Genomic DNA, 14212 nt, shown 5'->3' with positions numbered 1-14212 from the left:
TAACTAAACATACAGTTATCCAATTTGTACGTGAAATCTCAAAACCATTAGAAAAATCACTACATACATTGAAATTTTTTATCGACTTCTCAAGAGATTTTGATACGATAAATACTATAGAATAAATAATGAAGTTTTAAAATGATTTAAAAGTTATTTGTCAAATCAAAAACAAAATGTCATAGCAATTAGCCATTTTTCCTAATACAACTTGCAGTGCTCCGCAAAATTCTATTCTTGGGCCTCTCCTTTTTCTAATTAACATCAATAATTTTATTAAAGTTCAAAAAATAATGAGCATTATGTTTGCAGATAATATTAATTTATTCAGATAATACTAACTTTCTTCCTTCTAACAATGATATCTTCGAATTCTTTAAAACATTTAACGAAGGAAACAAGCATCTAATTGGCTTAAGTGTTATAAGTTAGCTTTAAAAACCAATAAAATAAAATGGATCCTTTTCCAGTCACTTACAAAAAAGCGGTTTTTGCCATCAAAATAATCTCAAATTTTTATCAATCGAATTAAAATAAAAAGAGATTCCGTACAAAAATTTTTTGTCATCAAATTTTTGGGTGAAAATATCACTTCGAACTTTTTAAAAGATTTAAAAAAAAATGTAAATACGCTAGAATAAAAAGAAGTACTAAGAAAAGAAGAAAAAAGGAGAATCATCATATTGATTATATAAGCGTTAAAATTTCCAAAATCATGAGAATCTTATCTACCTCAAATCGAATCTACCTCAAAAAGAAAATTTTAATCCAAGTTTATTATTGGTTTATAGATAGTTATTTACATTATAATAACATTGCCTGGGAAAATACAAAAAAAAAAAAACTAAGTTGCAATTTCATTATCTCTGTCAGAAATGCGCGATCTGTATAATTAATTATGCGGATTGTTTTTCTCAATCGAAATTTTATTGAAATGAAAACTCAAAATATGCCCGATTTATTCACTAAAAGTTATATAAAAAAAACAAACATTTTATTTAGCCATCTTCAAAAACTTTTTACTATGAAACCTATAAAAAAAAAAAAAAAAATACGTTTTGAGGAATATTAATTTTTTAAATGAACTTTTTTGTTAAACAAACTTTAACCAACATTGTCTTGCCTATCGGGCGCTCCACCTTTGGAGTAAAATTGTATATCGGGCGCTCCACCTTTGGAGTAAAATTGTATATCGGGCGCTCCACCTTTGGAGTAAAATTGTATAGCCGAGTTTTAATTTCTGCATATTACTTTTCGTCTTTTTAAAAATAAACTAAAAAACTTAATTCATTCATAAGATAATATACTGAGTTATTATCAATAGTATAATTTAAAAATCATTGTTTATCTTTTTTTATATACTTGCTTACGTTTATATAAAGTTTATTCTTATTTTATAAATTGTTTTTATACATTTTTACTTTACTAAAGTATATGTTTGCTAGAGTCTGTATAAAATTATGACAAGAAGATCCGTGGCGCAGTGGTTAGAGTTCTAGCTCAGAAGAGGTTCGAGGTTCAATTCCAGCTCTAACCAAATGAGCAACATTGGTTAGGAAGGATGCGTAAAGTTTCTGGTTAAATCTTCCGCTCTTCCGCTCTGAGATAAAGTTGTTAGATCTTCTTAATAATTGAATATAAAAAAAATTTCCAGATATATAGTTTATATACCTCGTTATTCTGTAAAAGTTATTTTTATTTTAGTTCTTTTATCTTTGTTAAATGCCTTTTTAAGGTTATGACGACAAAATTTAAATACAAAATAAGCGACATCGGTAAGGGATAAGGCGTGAACTTCCTAGTTAAATGCGTTCCTGCAGTGCTCTGTCTAACTTTAAATGTTACTCACCTCCCCTAGCCTGAGAGGGTCACTACAGTCGAGGAGGCTACTTTATTGTGGTTACAACTCTTTAATTTCGAAACACGAATCTCAACAAACAAGGTTCGTGTTTCAAAGCTCCGCTGGGTGAAGAAACAAGTTGAATAAAATAAAAGCAATTTAAACTCGTTAAAAATTTGCATTACATGCACCACTTAGATCACTCATTAAATTAATTAAGTTTCAAATGATTTTTTAATCTGACGGTAGAAAGCTAATATTTTAATATTTTAAAAATATGTTGTGGTGCTTTTTTTTTTTTTTTTTTTTTACTTATATTTTTTTTGTTTGTACTTTTTTTTTTTGTACTAATCATAATATACTCATATTACTCGTATTACAAAACAGTTATTATACTCAACATATATGGTGTTTTCTAAGTGATCTTAAATAGTTTGTGCTTCTTAATTTTAACTACACTCCAAAACTCCTTTCAGTAACTGGTCAAACATAAATGATGCATTACAACTTTGATTGCTTTTCGCGTTCCTTTTTTATAAAATACTACCAATTTTTCAAACTAAAAAGTAGAAGCAGTTTCATTTTTCACTTACACTTTTATTATTTACTTAGTTTTTATCATTATAATAAAATTAGTTTATACTTTATAAAATTAAAGCATAGAATTAAAGCAAAAAAGTATATATTTATAAATAAAATTAAAGCCTAAAATAATAAAGCATAAAATGAGTCTTGTTAATCGCTTTAATCACAGCTAATCACGCTTTGATAAGATTTTTAAGAATTTAGCCGCCGACAATTTTTTTTTAAAGGATGAAAACAACCGCGTTGCGAACATTATGTAAACATTTTAAAATTGTAAAAACAATCTTATAAAAAATTTTGATTTTCAGACAATTCTATACAAAATCAAATAGCTAAACCATGATATGGTATTTATTGAGTTTTGCATCGCATTTGTATCGTACAGTTTCTATTGCCTTTCAATGGCGTGCATACGATTTCAAGGAGTCCGAAAATGAAGATCTATCAGAAAAATATGGTTCCTTCTATCCCTCAAAGCGTACAAGTAATGCCTCTATTAAGTTTGATGGGTCTAAAAAGATGAGACTAGGAAGAACAATGTCATTATCAGGTGGTGTTGATGGGACTGGGCAGTGCATTGCTGTTTTAACTAGCGGAGGAGATTCTCAAGGTATTTGAAAGATATATAAAACCCTTTAGAAATTTTATATGATAAAGGTTAATGCGATTCAGATATAATTAAGAACCAATATTAAAAATATCAATAATATATACATGTTTGTTTATCATACAGTTAAAGTTGTTAGTAACTAAGGTGAAACAGACATAATTTTATAGTTAGGAAAAAAATAATATTGAGCTATGAGCAAAATCATTAAAAAAAAGGGCAATGTCAATAATGGAGTTAGAAAATGCGGAGTGTATCCCAATTAATTTGATCTGAGTCTGATAAAAAGATGTGGCAAACAGATTCATGAAGGTAAACCAAAAATATCTCTATAAAAAAGTTTAACCAGAAGTTGACAGAAATTATTTAATTATCAACACAATTTAATAGCAAAAAAAAGTAAAATTTTTTTTGTACTAAAAAAACAACTCATCTATAGTTTATACTCATCTATAACTCTTATAACTCATCTATAGTATATACCTTCATGGTTGTGTTAACCTTCATACTCCATTGATTGCTTTGTAATGGTATTGCAAATGGGGAACAGGATTGTTTAACAAACAACAAAAAAAAGAAGTAAAAAAAGCAAAATAAAGAAAATTGATTTTAAGATTAGGCATGAAAAGGTTAGATAAACAAATAAGTAAAAGCAGAGAAAAATTAAATCATATAAATATTTGTAAAATTAAAACAAAACAAAAACACTTATAAAACCAAATATCTTCTTTGAGAATAAAATTAAATATTAAAACTTTCAAGTATAAAAAAGGAAAACATTTCAAACTGTTTAATATTAATGATCAACACAGGTTTTAAAACTTTTTAAATATATATGTTTAAAAGTATTGTGTTCGACTTTCTTATTTTTCATAACTTTTTGATATGATGACTTTATATACTGTCTCAATTTTGAGAATGTGATCTTATTTATTTTTTACATATTATATCTTTTAATCTTGACTGTTGTATTTTATTATTCTTTATTTTCTTTTCTCTCTGAGAGAGTAAAATAATTTATAGAATAAAGTAATTTCGCCACTAATTCTTTAAATTTAAATAATTTGAAAACCAAACATGCAAATAGAAAATTTTTTTTATTGTTATTAACATTTCAAAAATTTAATAAAAGAAATTTTTACTTTAATGGGAACAGAAAAACGAGTTAGGGTAATTTTGCCAACTTAATTATTTACAACAAATTTTTTTTAAATGTTTTTATTTTTTTAAATTTCAAAGCACACCTGCAATCAGTTAACTAAAAGCAATCTAACAATACTAAATAAGTAGGAAAAACAAATTTTAGTTAACTAAAGATAGAGTTTTAAAATCATACAAGTTAAAAAAAAACTTTTTAGTTTAGAAACTATAATACGTAAGAGATTCTTTAAAAACTTTTTGTTTTGACAAGACCTTTTCTCACATTGGAACCAAATGTTTTTCCTATCAGTTGTTGTGCTATTGAATGGCTTTTGACACTTTGCTTTACTGCATTTTTTCTCTTCTAAATGTAAATTTTCTTTGATGTCGTAGTCAACTTCTTTATCTTAAGTTCTCTTCAATTACTTGGTTTGCCAATCATGTTTCTTCTTGTTGATGTTGATGGTTTTGTTGGTAGTGGTATTGGTGCTGGTGGATTGTGTAGCTCTGAAAGCTTGAGTTTCTCTCATTTTTATTTAATGGATAGAGATTTGTATTTTCAAAGCCACTGGCTGCATATGATCTTTTGAAAACCTGCTCTGATGAATGTAGTTCGAAAAGCTTATCAACATTTCTAAAAACAGTTTTTTTGTAGGGTTATTAAACAATTGTTTCAATAAACCTAAAATACTTGAGAGATTGAAAGATGCTGGAAGTACAAAAATAGCAAAGCAAGCTAAAAAAACAATGTAAGTTTAATTTTGATGACGAGCAGCAAATAAAACAAACTTGAACAATGGCAACAGCAGCAAACCAAGTCAATGGTGTAAATGTGTTGTAAAGTTTTGAACAAAGGTTCAACAAGGCAAAATAGTGAAAAGAACCAGTGTAAAAATTCAAAATTCAAGGTGTAGTTTTCTTAAACCTGCATAGAAAAGTGAAAGAAGACAGAGTTTTTTTTACAGTTTTTTAAAGTGCTGCCTAAGTAACAAGTCAAATCACCCTCCAGTGCCTCTCATTGACTCATCCTGATAACAAGAATAAAAAAAAGTTTATTTGCTTTTTTTATTTGTTATTACTGTTGTTTTTTCAAATCAGTTTTCTTTTAATTTTAATGTTTTAATTTCATTTTAATGTGTATTTGTGTTAACTTGTGTGTTTAAAATAGAATTCTATACAGGGGTTGCAAACTCGAGGTGAGGTCTATGGATCATTTCCATATTCAGATGAATGAAGGTGCGCTTAACAGTTATTAGTATGCTCTGTACATTTGTTGCTGCTGCATAGACTTGATGTCTGATGAGATAAGCACACCATGGTTACGTTCTACTGATGTTTCACCAACATATATGTAAAATATAGAAATTATATAAATATTGCAATATTTTACTCTGCTTATTTTTTTAAAAATATGTAGTTTATATATTATAAATATTTATATATTACAAATAGATTCCAAGAGATTTTTTTAAAAATATGTATTTTGCTGTTTATATATTACAAATACATTCCAAGAGATTTTTCATATTTTTTCTTTACAAAACTGAGGCGTAAAAGAGACAATGAGAACAATAAATTGTCACAAAATTAAGATAAAAATCAAGATTATTAATTCAATGACACTTATAAAGTAAATACTTATAAATATTTACAATATATAAATATCCACAATGAAGATTTTTTTTTCCACATAATTTGATTTTATGACAACCATATTTACATTTTTAGTTTGATTAGAAAGAAAAAAAATTTATAATGGATTAAATAGAAATACATTTAAAATTTTGCACGTAAATCTAATTATAGATTTACATTTCAATTTTAAATATTTATGTAAATATGAAAAAGTCTAATACTGAACTTAGATCAACAGTATTTAAAAAAAAAGTACATGAAAGCTTTTAAATAATATTCATGTTTTAAGCAAGCTTTCTTATATGTTGCAAAAGGACGGTTTAGCAAAACCATTTAGTGCCACCTCAGGATTTTCCTTTATTTTTATCTTTTCATTATGGAATACAGTTTTTGTGTTATCAATAAATATTATTCAAAACTACCTAAATATGAATAATAAGTAAGCGTTAGTCATACATTACAACAACATAAGTAAGCGTTAGTCATACATTACAACAACATAAGTAAGCGTTAGTCATACATTACAACAACATAAGTAAGCGTTAGTCATACATTACAACAACATAAGTAAGCGTTAGTCATACATTACAACAACATAAACCAACAGTTTGCCATAAAAACAACAATGTAAGTTTTTCAATAAAAAGTATTACTCTCGTTATTTCACAGGTATGAATGCTGCAATACGAGCCACTATCAGAATGGGAATATATGCTGGTGCAGAAATGTATGCAGTACATTGGGTAAGTTCAGTTACCATTACATATAGTAACCCTCACTCTCATGTTTTGAATTACATATAAGTTTTTTTTTTCTATCTTATTTTATCTAACCGAAAAGAAAGCAACTTTACTTTAAACTTATAAACTTAACTTTTAATCTTCAACTTTAACTTAAATAAATAAACCTTAATTTAAATAACTCATTTAAAAAGGAGTTTACTTGTCTTTACTTGATGAAGGAGATATGTCATCTGCTAACAATGGATGCAGCAAAAAATATTTATATCTCCATGATACTATCAATAATGACATATTGCAGAATTGTTAGCTTGAAGAAAACTAGCAAGCAAATGAATAAAATTATTAAATTAGAAGCGAGAGATGTTGCAATAATATTGAACAATCATATAAATAAAGTAACCATCAATATTCTTAGAGAAGAACTTGCAAATTGATATATAAATGTTTGTATGGGACCATGGGTAGCAATTTCAAAAACTATTTTACAATACATAATTATTTTTATTTTTGTTTATTGTTGTTATTGAGTGTTTTCATATTTTTTGTGTTATTATTTAACTTATATGAGTTACACCTAATTTTGTTAAAAAAACAAAAAAATACAAAAACACTTAAAATAACCAATAATCTATCTGTTGTAATTCCAAACGCAACAATAATCTATCTGTTGTAATTCCAAAGATAAAACTTAAAAGTAAAAAAATACAGACATTTTACAATCATCATATATGATTAAAAGATAATATACAAATATGATAATATTTATAAGTTTTATAAAGTGATTTAAATAAATTGAAGTTTTTTGCACTTTTTTCCTCTTTTGTTGAAAAATTGTAAAAATATAATAGATATAATACAAAAAAGAACTCTTTCTTTTTTATTATATCTATTAAATTTTTTATAATTTTTCAACAAAAGAGGAAAAAAGTGCAAAAAACTTCAATTTATTTAAATCACTTTATAAAACTTATAAATATTGTCATATTTGTATATTATACTTTTAATCATATATGATCATATTGTTCATAAACTTTTATGCAATGCTATTGTCCATCGACTTCAGCGCAATTTTACAAGCCTTCCTGGAAAACGTGTGTGGGCGCACACTTTGTTTGTCTACATTCTAAGTAATTTATTAATAATTTGCGGCAAAGAGCTTAACTTATCTACTGAGAAAAAAGAAATATCAAATTTTGATTTGATAAAATTTAATTTTGATAAACTAGATACATTTAGTTTGATAAACTAGAAAAATTTAATAATTAAAAAAAAAAAAAGCTACAGAATTTGATACAAAATTCAAGTCGAGTAAAAAAACATAATTTTATAACTATAATTGTATGTTTTGATATGCAATTTATTCACAATTTTTAAGAAACTAATTTGCTATGTACGATATAACAAAAAAAAACTTTGTTACTTTTTTTCTTGCGCTTTTTCGTTTTCATGTCTTTTAGCTTTTAAAAATGTTTTTGCTTTATTTGAGGTTTTTTCTTTATTTTCAAAATCAGAAATTTAATTTTAAAAATCAAAAAATAAATTGGTATTTATTTCTAAAATATATTATTTGATTAATAAATGTTATAATGGCAGAAGAAATTATAGAATAAAAGCATACCATGGTTTCTTTTATAAATGTATTTACCATATTTGTTTTTGTCTGAAATTGTTTCCTTTATTTTGCTTTTGGAACGTCGATAACAAAAGTTCATCAGGAAATAAACTATCAGGTTTAAATGCACAATTTGGAAAATCCAACAAAAGTGTAGACTACTTCAATAAGGGTAGTAAAAACAAGCAAATATATTATTTATTATTTTACATAAAAAACTTTAAAAAATAAATTTTTTACAAATAAACAGCAATTAGTTTTCTTGCTTTCCTGTGCATTGATGAAAACAGTAAAGTTTAGCAAAAGCATTTGCTAAATTAAAAAAAAAATTGCTTTAAGATTTACTTTATTTTTTATTAAAACTATGTTAAATATGTTCTTCTTAGGGGTACCAAGGTTTAGTAGATGGTGGTGACAACATTAAAAAAGTTTGTTGGGAAGATGTTAGTGGTATCCTAAATAAGGTTAGTTGTTTGGTATTAAGGTTTTGTTGTTATGATTGTACTTTTTATAGAATTAATTTTTATAGAATTAATTTTCGTTCTAGGGTGGAACGGTAATAGGTACTGCTCGATGCCAAGACTTTCGTGATCGGAAAGGCCGCAAGAAAGCTGCTTTAAATCTTGTACAAAGAAAAATTTCAAACCTGGTAAACAGTTAATTGAAAAAATTATACATATATGTATATATATATATATATATATATATATATATATATATATATATATATATATATATATATATATATATATATAATATATATAATGCACAATAGTATATATATACCAGCAATTGCTCACTCTTTTTTCTTATATATTTAAGTTTATATTTATACATAAGTATATATATACATACATATGTGTATATAAGTATATATATATATATATATATATATATATATATATATATATATATATATATATATATATATATGCATATATGCATATATGTATATATGCATACAGGGCGTTAGCCAGAAATAAATTTTATATCGTGTTTTTTGCCGTATTGGGAATTTTTATTGTTGTTGTTCTAGAAAATGTTGGGAATTTTCTAGAAAAGGTCCTAAAAAACTTAAAAAAACACTCTTAAAAAAAAAATCATTGACTTTTGGGAATTTTAAGCTCATTGGGAATTCTGCCTTATACGCGGCACCATTGGGCTAGCTAACACCCTGGCATATATGTATATATGCATATACATATATATATATATATATATATATATATATATATATATATATATATATATATATATATATATATATATATATATATATATATATATATATATATATATATATATATATATGATGATGATGATAATGATAATGATGATGATGATGATGATGATGATGATGATGATGATGATGATGATGATGATGATGATGATGATGATGATGATGATGATAATGATTTTGTTTAAAACCCAGAAAAATGGATCTGTTGCTATAAAAATTAGAAAAAAACATCAACAAGACATATTTGAATCAAATGTCTAAAATAAATCCAAGAATGACAAGTGTAGACTTCCAAAATATTCTAAAATATCTTTAAAATGAGGGTTCCAGCAAAATATTTATGAAGCACTTTTTTAATAAAATATTATAGTTTTTGTTTTAAGGCAATGAAACTTAGGAGTATGGAATATTTTATTATTAATAACTATGTTGGTGGCACCATTGTTATTGTGTTATGTCTGCAATTATTATTAGTAATATAATTATTATTAGTATTGATAATAATATATAAATATATAATTAATATTATTAATAATTATTATGCTATGTCTGCAAATTTCAGACCAAGTTTTATGTAATTAAATAATAAGTTTGGCAGAGTTTTAATTAATAAGTTGGTAAATAATAAATAAAATTTCACCAAACTTGTTATTTTTATTACTGCATTTTTTTACTCAAATTTTTTTTTCTAAAATCAATAGAAATTTATATAATTCATTATAAATAATATATTAATTGTATAATCCATTACATAATATAAAAATTATTATGCAGTAATTTAGTGCGTAATAATTTTATATTATATAATGATTTCCACCAAGTATAAAATGAATTTGAGAAAAATTAAATAAAGCAGTAACATTTAAAAAGAATGTTTTACTTTTTCAAACATTTTTTTAAAATTGTTTAATATTATAAACTAAATTTTACATAATAGCATTAATATGAAGACATTATTGACTAAGAAAAAGATTTTTTTTGTTTTTTTGTTTTTTTGTTATTTACCTCCTAAAGACCGAAAAGCCACTACAGATGAGGAGGCTACTTAATAGTGGTTATAACCCTTTTGTTATTTGTTATGCAAAAAAAAACTAATTGCATTTAGTAAGCAAAAAAAAAAAATTTTAAGCAAAAAAAAATATTTTCTAATCAATATCTAAAAATAGAGACAGAAAGAAAGTGGGTTATATTCATGACAAAACTAGAACAAGAGCGAGAGCTAATGCTCTCTCTTCCTGCCGATGCCTATATATATATATATATATATATATATATATATATATATATATATATATATATATATATATATATATATATATATATATATATATATATATATATAATTCGCATAGAGCTGAAAATTGGTACAGACCTTGGGGACATTATTACAAATAAAATATCAAAAGTCCCCACCGATCCTGCATCTGCAAAAAAAGTTATTCAAGGTCAAAAGTTGAAAAAAATGGTTTTTCATATTTTTCTGGTAAACGGTAAATTTTATCAAAAAAAAAATTGATCAAGCAAAAGTTATAGATGAAATTATCTACAAAAATTGTCTTTTTCGAAGAATCACGATTCCTGAGATATTGAAAATCTTAAAATTGAAGAAGTCTTATTCAACATAATCTGTATATTATGTTTTAAGATATGTACCAGAAAAAATCTGCGTGTGTTCTGATGTGTTGTTTACGGAAACCATGCATCATTTTAAATAGCTAATTGTTTTATAATGTCATTGTATTAGTGTTATTCAAAATTTAAACAACTCTGTTATCAAAACAATTAGTTTTACTTGAAATGTCATCAAATCAAGATAAGAAGCAAGAAAAAATTTTGCATTTTTTCGTTGATCCTGGTGTATCAAACAAAACAATTTCTAAAGAGTTGCAGATTGCTTTGCAAACAGTGCAGAGCGTTTTGAAACGATTTCAAGACATTAGTACAATCAAAAAGAAATCAGGAAGTGGAAGAAAAAAATGTTTTGTTAGATGAGTTCTTGGTAAAAAAGTGAAAGATGCCTTGGACAGAAAACCGGAGATTTCTGTTTGAACTTTAGCGAATAAATTTAAGACAAGTGCTTCCACTATACAAGAGAATTTGTGGCTATAGATCTTATAAAAAGAAAAAAGTTCCTCGTCATGAAGAAAAGCAAGAAAATGTTGCAATTTGTTATTTAAAGCTGCTTTATAAAAAATTATTTGCCAAAAAATCTTGTTTGATTATTGACGAGGAAACTTAAAAATCTTGTTTGATTATTGACGATGAAACAGGACACCAAAATTATTCAGCAATTAATCGCAAGAAACAGTATTCCAATTATAAATGTATTGGAATGCAAAAATTCGCTAAAAAATTCTTAGTGTGGCAAGCAATTTGTGAATGTGGTGAAAGCTCTTGTTTTGTGACTACGGGAACAATTGACGCCAAAATATACATAAAAGAATGCCTCAAGAAACGTCTTTTGCAGTTTTTTGGAACATGCACTAGTAACATGTTATTTTGGCCTGATTTAGCATCATGCCACTACTCTGGGACAACTTTAAACTGGATTTGAGAACAAAAAGTTAAATAAATATCTTTTAAAATGTACGCGCAGATTTTTTCTGGAATAAGTCTTATATCTTGCATATTAGTATTATTACTATATACTATTATATATATATATTAGTATATTATATCTTCTTCGCTTTTTCCTTCTTCTTCTTCTTCTTCTTCTTCTTCTTCTTCTTCTTCTTCTTCTTCTTCTTCTTCTTCTTCTTCTTCTTCTTCTTCTTCTTCTTCTTCTTCTTCTTCTTCTTCTTCTTCTTCTTCTTCTTCTTCTTCTTCTTCTTCTTTATCTTCTTCTTTATCTTCTTCTTTTTCTAGCTGGAAATGTGAAAAAGATATATCAGCTGTTTGATCAATAATGTCATCAAAATCTTCATTTGTTGAAATTGATTCAAAATTGAAGCAAGACTGGCCTTGACAATTAATACATACTGGTGAACACAATAATCTGACTTTTTTGTAGCTAAATTTTGCACTACAACCCTTTTTACAATTGCAAAAGATGGTGTTGAAAAGTATTTTTGGAGCAAGTGGGAGTAAAGCTTGAATTGGTTCCCACTCGCACCTGCTAATTTCCAAACCCAGTCTGCTGGGTCCATTTGATTGCCTATCCATACTTGAACTTGATAGTATACTTGATATAAGTGTTGACTAGCAGAAGCAGATGTTGGAAGAAGACAAGATAGTTGCATTCTTTTATTGTTCTGTGTATTTTTTACAAAACTTTTATATCTATACTTGTCTATAAAAACAATATTTTTATGGAGCTCTATAATGAGCAAAAAGATACTGTTCAAATAAGCTTACCAATCTACCATGCGTTCAGCTCTTATAAACTTCTTTGCAATGGACACCATGTTAAAACATTGCATCCATAGTTTTGCTATAGGTCTTCGTTTTTCAAATTTTTTTAGTTGTTCATTGAACTGATAAAGAAATCCTTCTCATATTGTATTATCGTAATGACTTTTGATATCGTTATATGAAATTATGTTAATTATATGAAATTATGTTAATTATGATCTTGGCAATAGTAGTATTAAGATCTGCAACTCATCATTAATAACAAGATCTATTTGTGGTATTTGATCTTCTTATGTTAATGAAATTTTCGGGGTAACAAATTGAATGATACCCTTTGTGTGAAACGTGTTATTACCGTCTAAAGTCTTTACATTCATATCAGCGTTATCTGCAACATATTGAATAAATGTGCCAGTTTGTGGTGGTAAGATTGGTAAGAAAATGTGGATGATGATGAACGGTTCCTCATACATCACAGTGTCGTTGTAGAATGCGCATAAGCTAAAAGAAGAAAAGATTTGTATTTGTAGAAAAAGGCGTTTTGAACCAAACCGTTTATGAAAAAATACTGAGAGACCTCATTGTAATTTTGACTTTAAAAATCTAGACCTAACAGCAAATATAACACTGTGGCTAAAACCTATACACACTAATTTTATATGTTCTATTTAGATTGTTTATTTCTAAGAATTACTTGCTCCATAAAAAAGTCAATGACTCCGGAATATCGCTGGTAATACCTTCAAACATTTGACTAGGTGAGAAATAATTGGTATTATCAAAGACTAATGATTAGATGTCCTTTCGAATGATTGCTGATGCAGTTTTAAAGATTTGAAGTTGTTCTTCCTCTTTATTTTGGCTTTTTTTTTCATATTAAGCTTGGTTTTCAAAAAATCATAATGATTGTATTACCATACTTTATTTCAATCTTAATTGTTCTGTTATCTAAATCTGGATTTTTGCAAAAACTTTCAAACTCTTCCAATAAAAACTGACAATCATCACTATTTTCATTGTATCTAAATAATTCTTCCATCGAATCATTCGAATCATCGAATAAACTTTTATGGTAATTTTTTGCAACGTCATCAGACCATTTTTTGCAACGTCATCAGATTTAGATGTCATCTAGAATCAATTAAAGTCTTCAATCCATGATCAATAAGAACTGTTTCACACAGTTCTTATTAATCGTGGGGGGGGGGGGAATACTATTGGGTAGGTCAAATAGTAGTTGGACCAAATTTTTTTGCCAAAGGAACTTACGCCAAAAATACGGATAACAATTTAGGTCCTTTCTATCCTTTTTTTTCATTTATTTCTTAATTTGTAATCGCTTACTTTTTTCTAATAATTAACTTTAAAACTATTTATTTAAAAAATTATAGGGAAGGGCAAATGCCTTTGCTGACCCCCCGGTTGATACGGGCTTGTAACATGATGATACACTTAGTCG

General features: G+C 26.3%; 1 protein-coding gene across 1 annotated transcript in view; it reads left to right on the top strand.

Moving 5' to 3' along the window:
- The first annotated feature begins 2636 nt into the window (after positions 1 to 2636).
- LOC100202884 (ATP-dependent 6-phosphofructokinase, muscle type) overlaps positions 2637 to 14212 on the top strand; it is a 69064-nt gene continuing 57488 nt past the window's right edge. The window contains exons 1-4 of the mRNA XM_065796412.1: positions 2637 to 3035; positions 6477 to 6550; positions 8549 to 8626; positions 8710 to 8811. Coding sequence (XP_065652484.1) covers positions 2765 to 3035; positions 6477 to 6550; positions 8549 to 8626; positions 8710 to 8811 — 525 coding nt within the window. The 5' untranslated portion in view covers positions 2637 to 2764. The remainder of the gene's footprint in view (positions 3036 to 6476; positions 6551 to 8548; positions 8627 to 8709; positions 8812 to 14212) is intronic.

The sequence above is a fragment of the Hydra vulgaris genome, chromosome 04 (genome assembly GCF_038396675.1).
Source record: "Hydra vulgaris chromosome 04, alternate assembly HydraT2T_AEP".
Lineage (NCBI taxonomy): Eukaryota > Metazoa > Cnidaria > Hydrozoa > Anthoathecata > Hydridae > Hydra > Hydra vulgaris.
The sequence above is the reverse complement of the archived record's forward strand: the minus strand, read 5'-3'. Positions and strand labels throughout refer to the sequence as shown.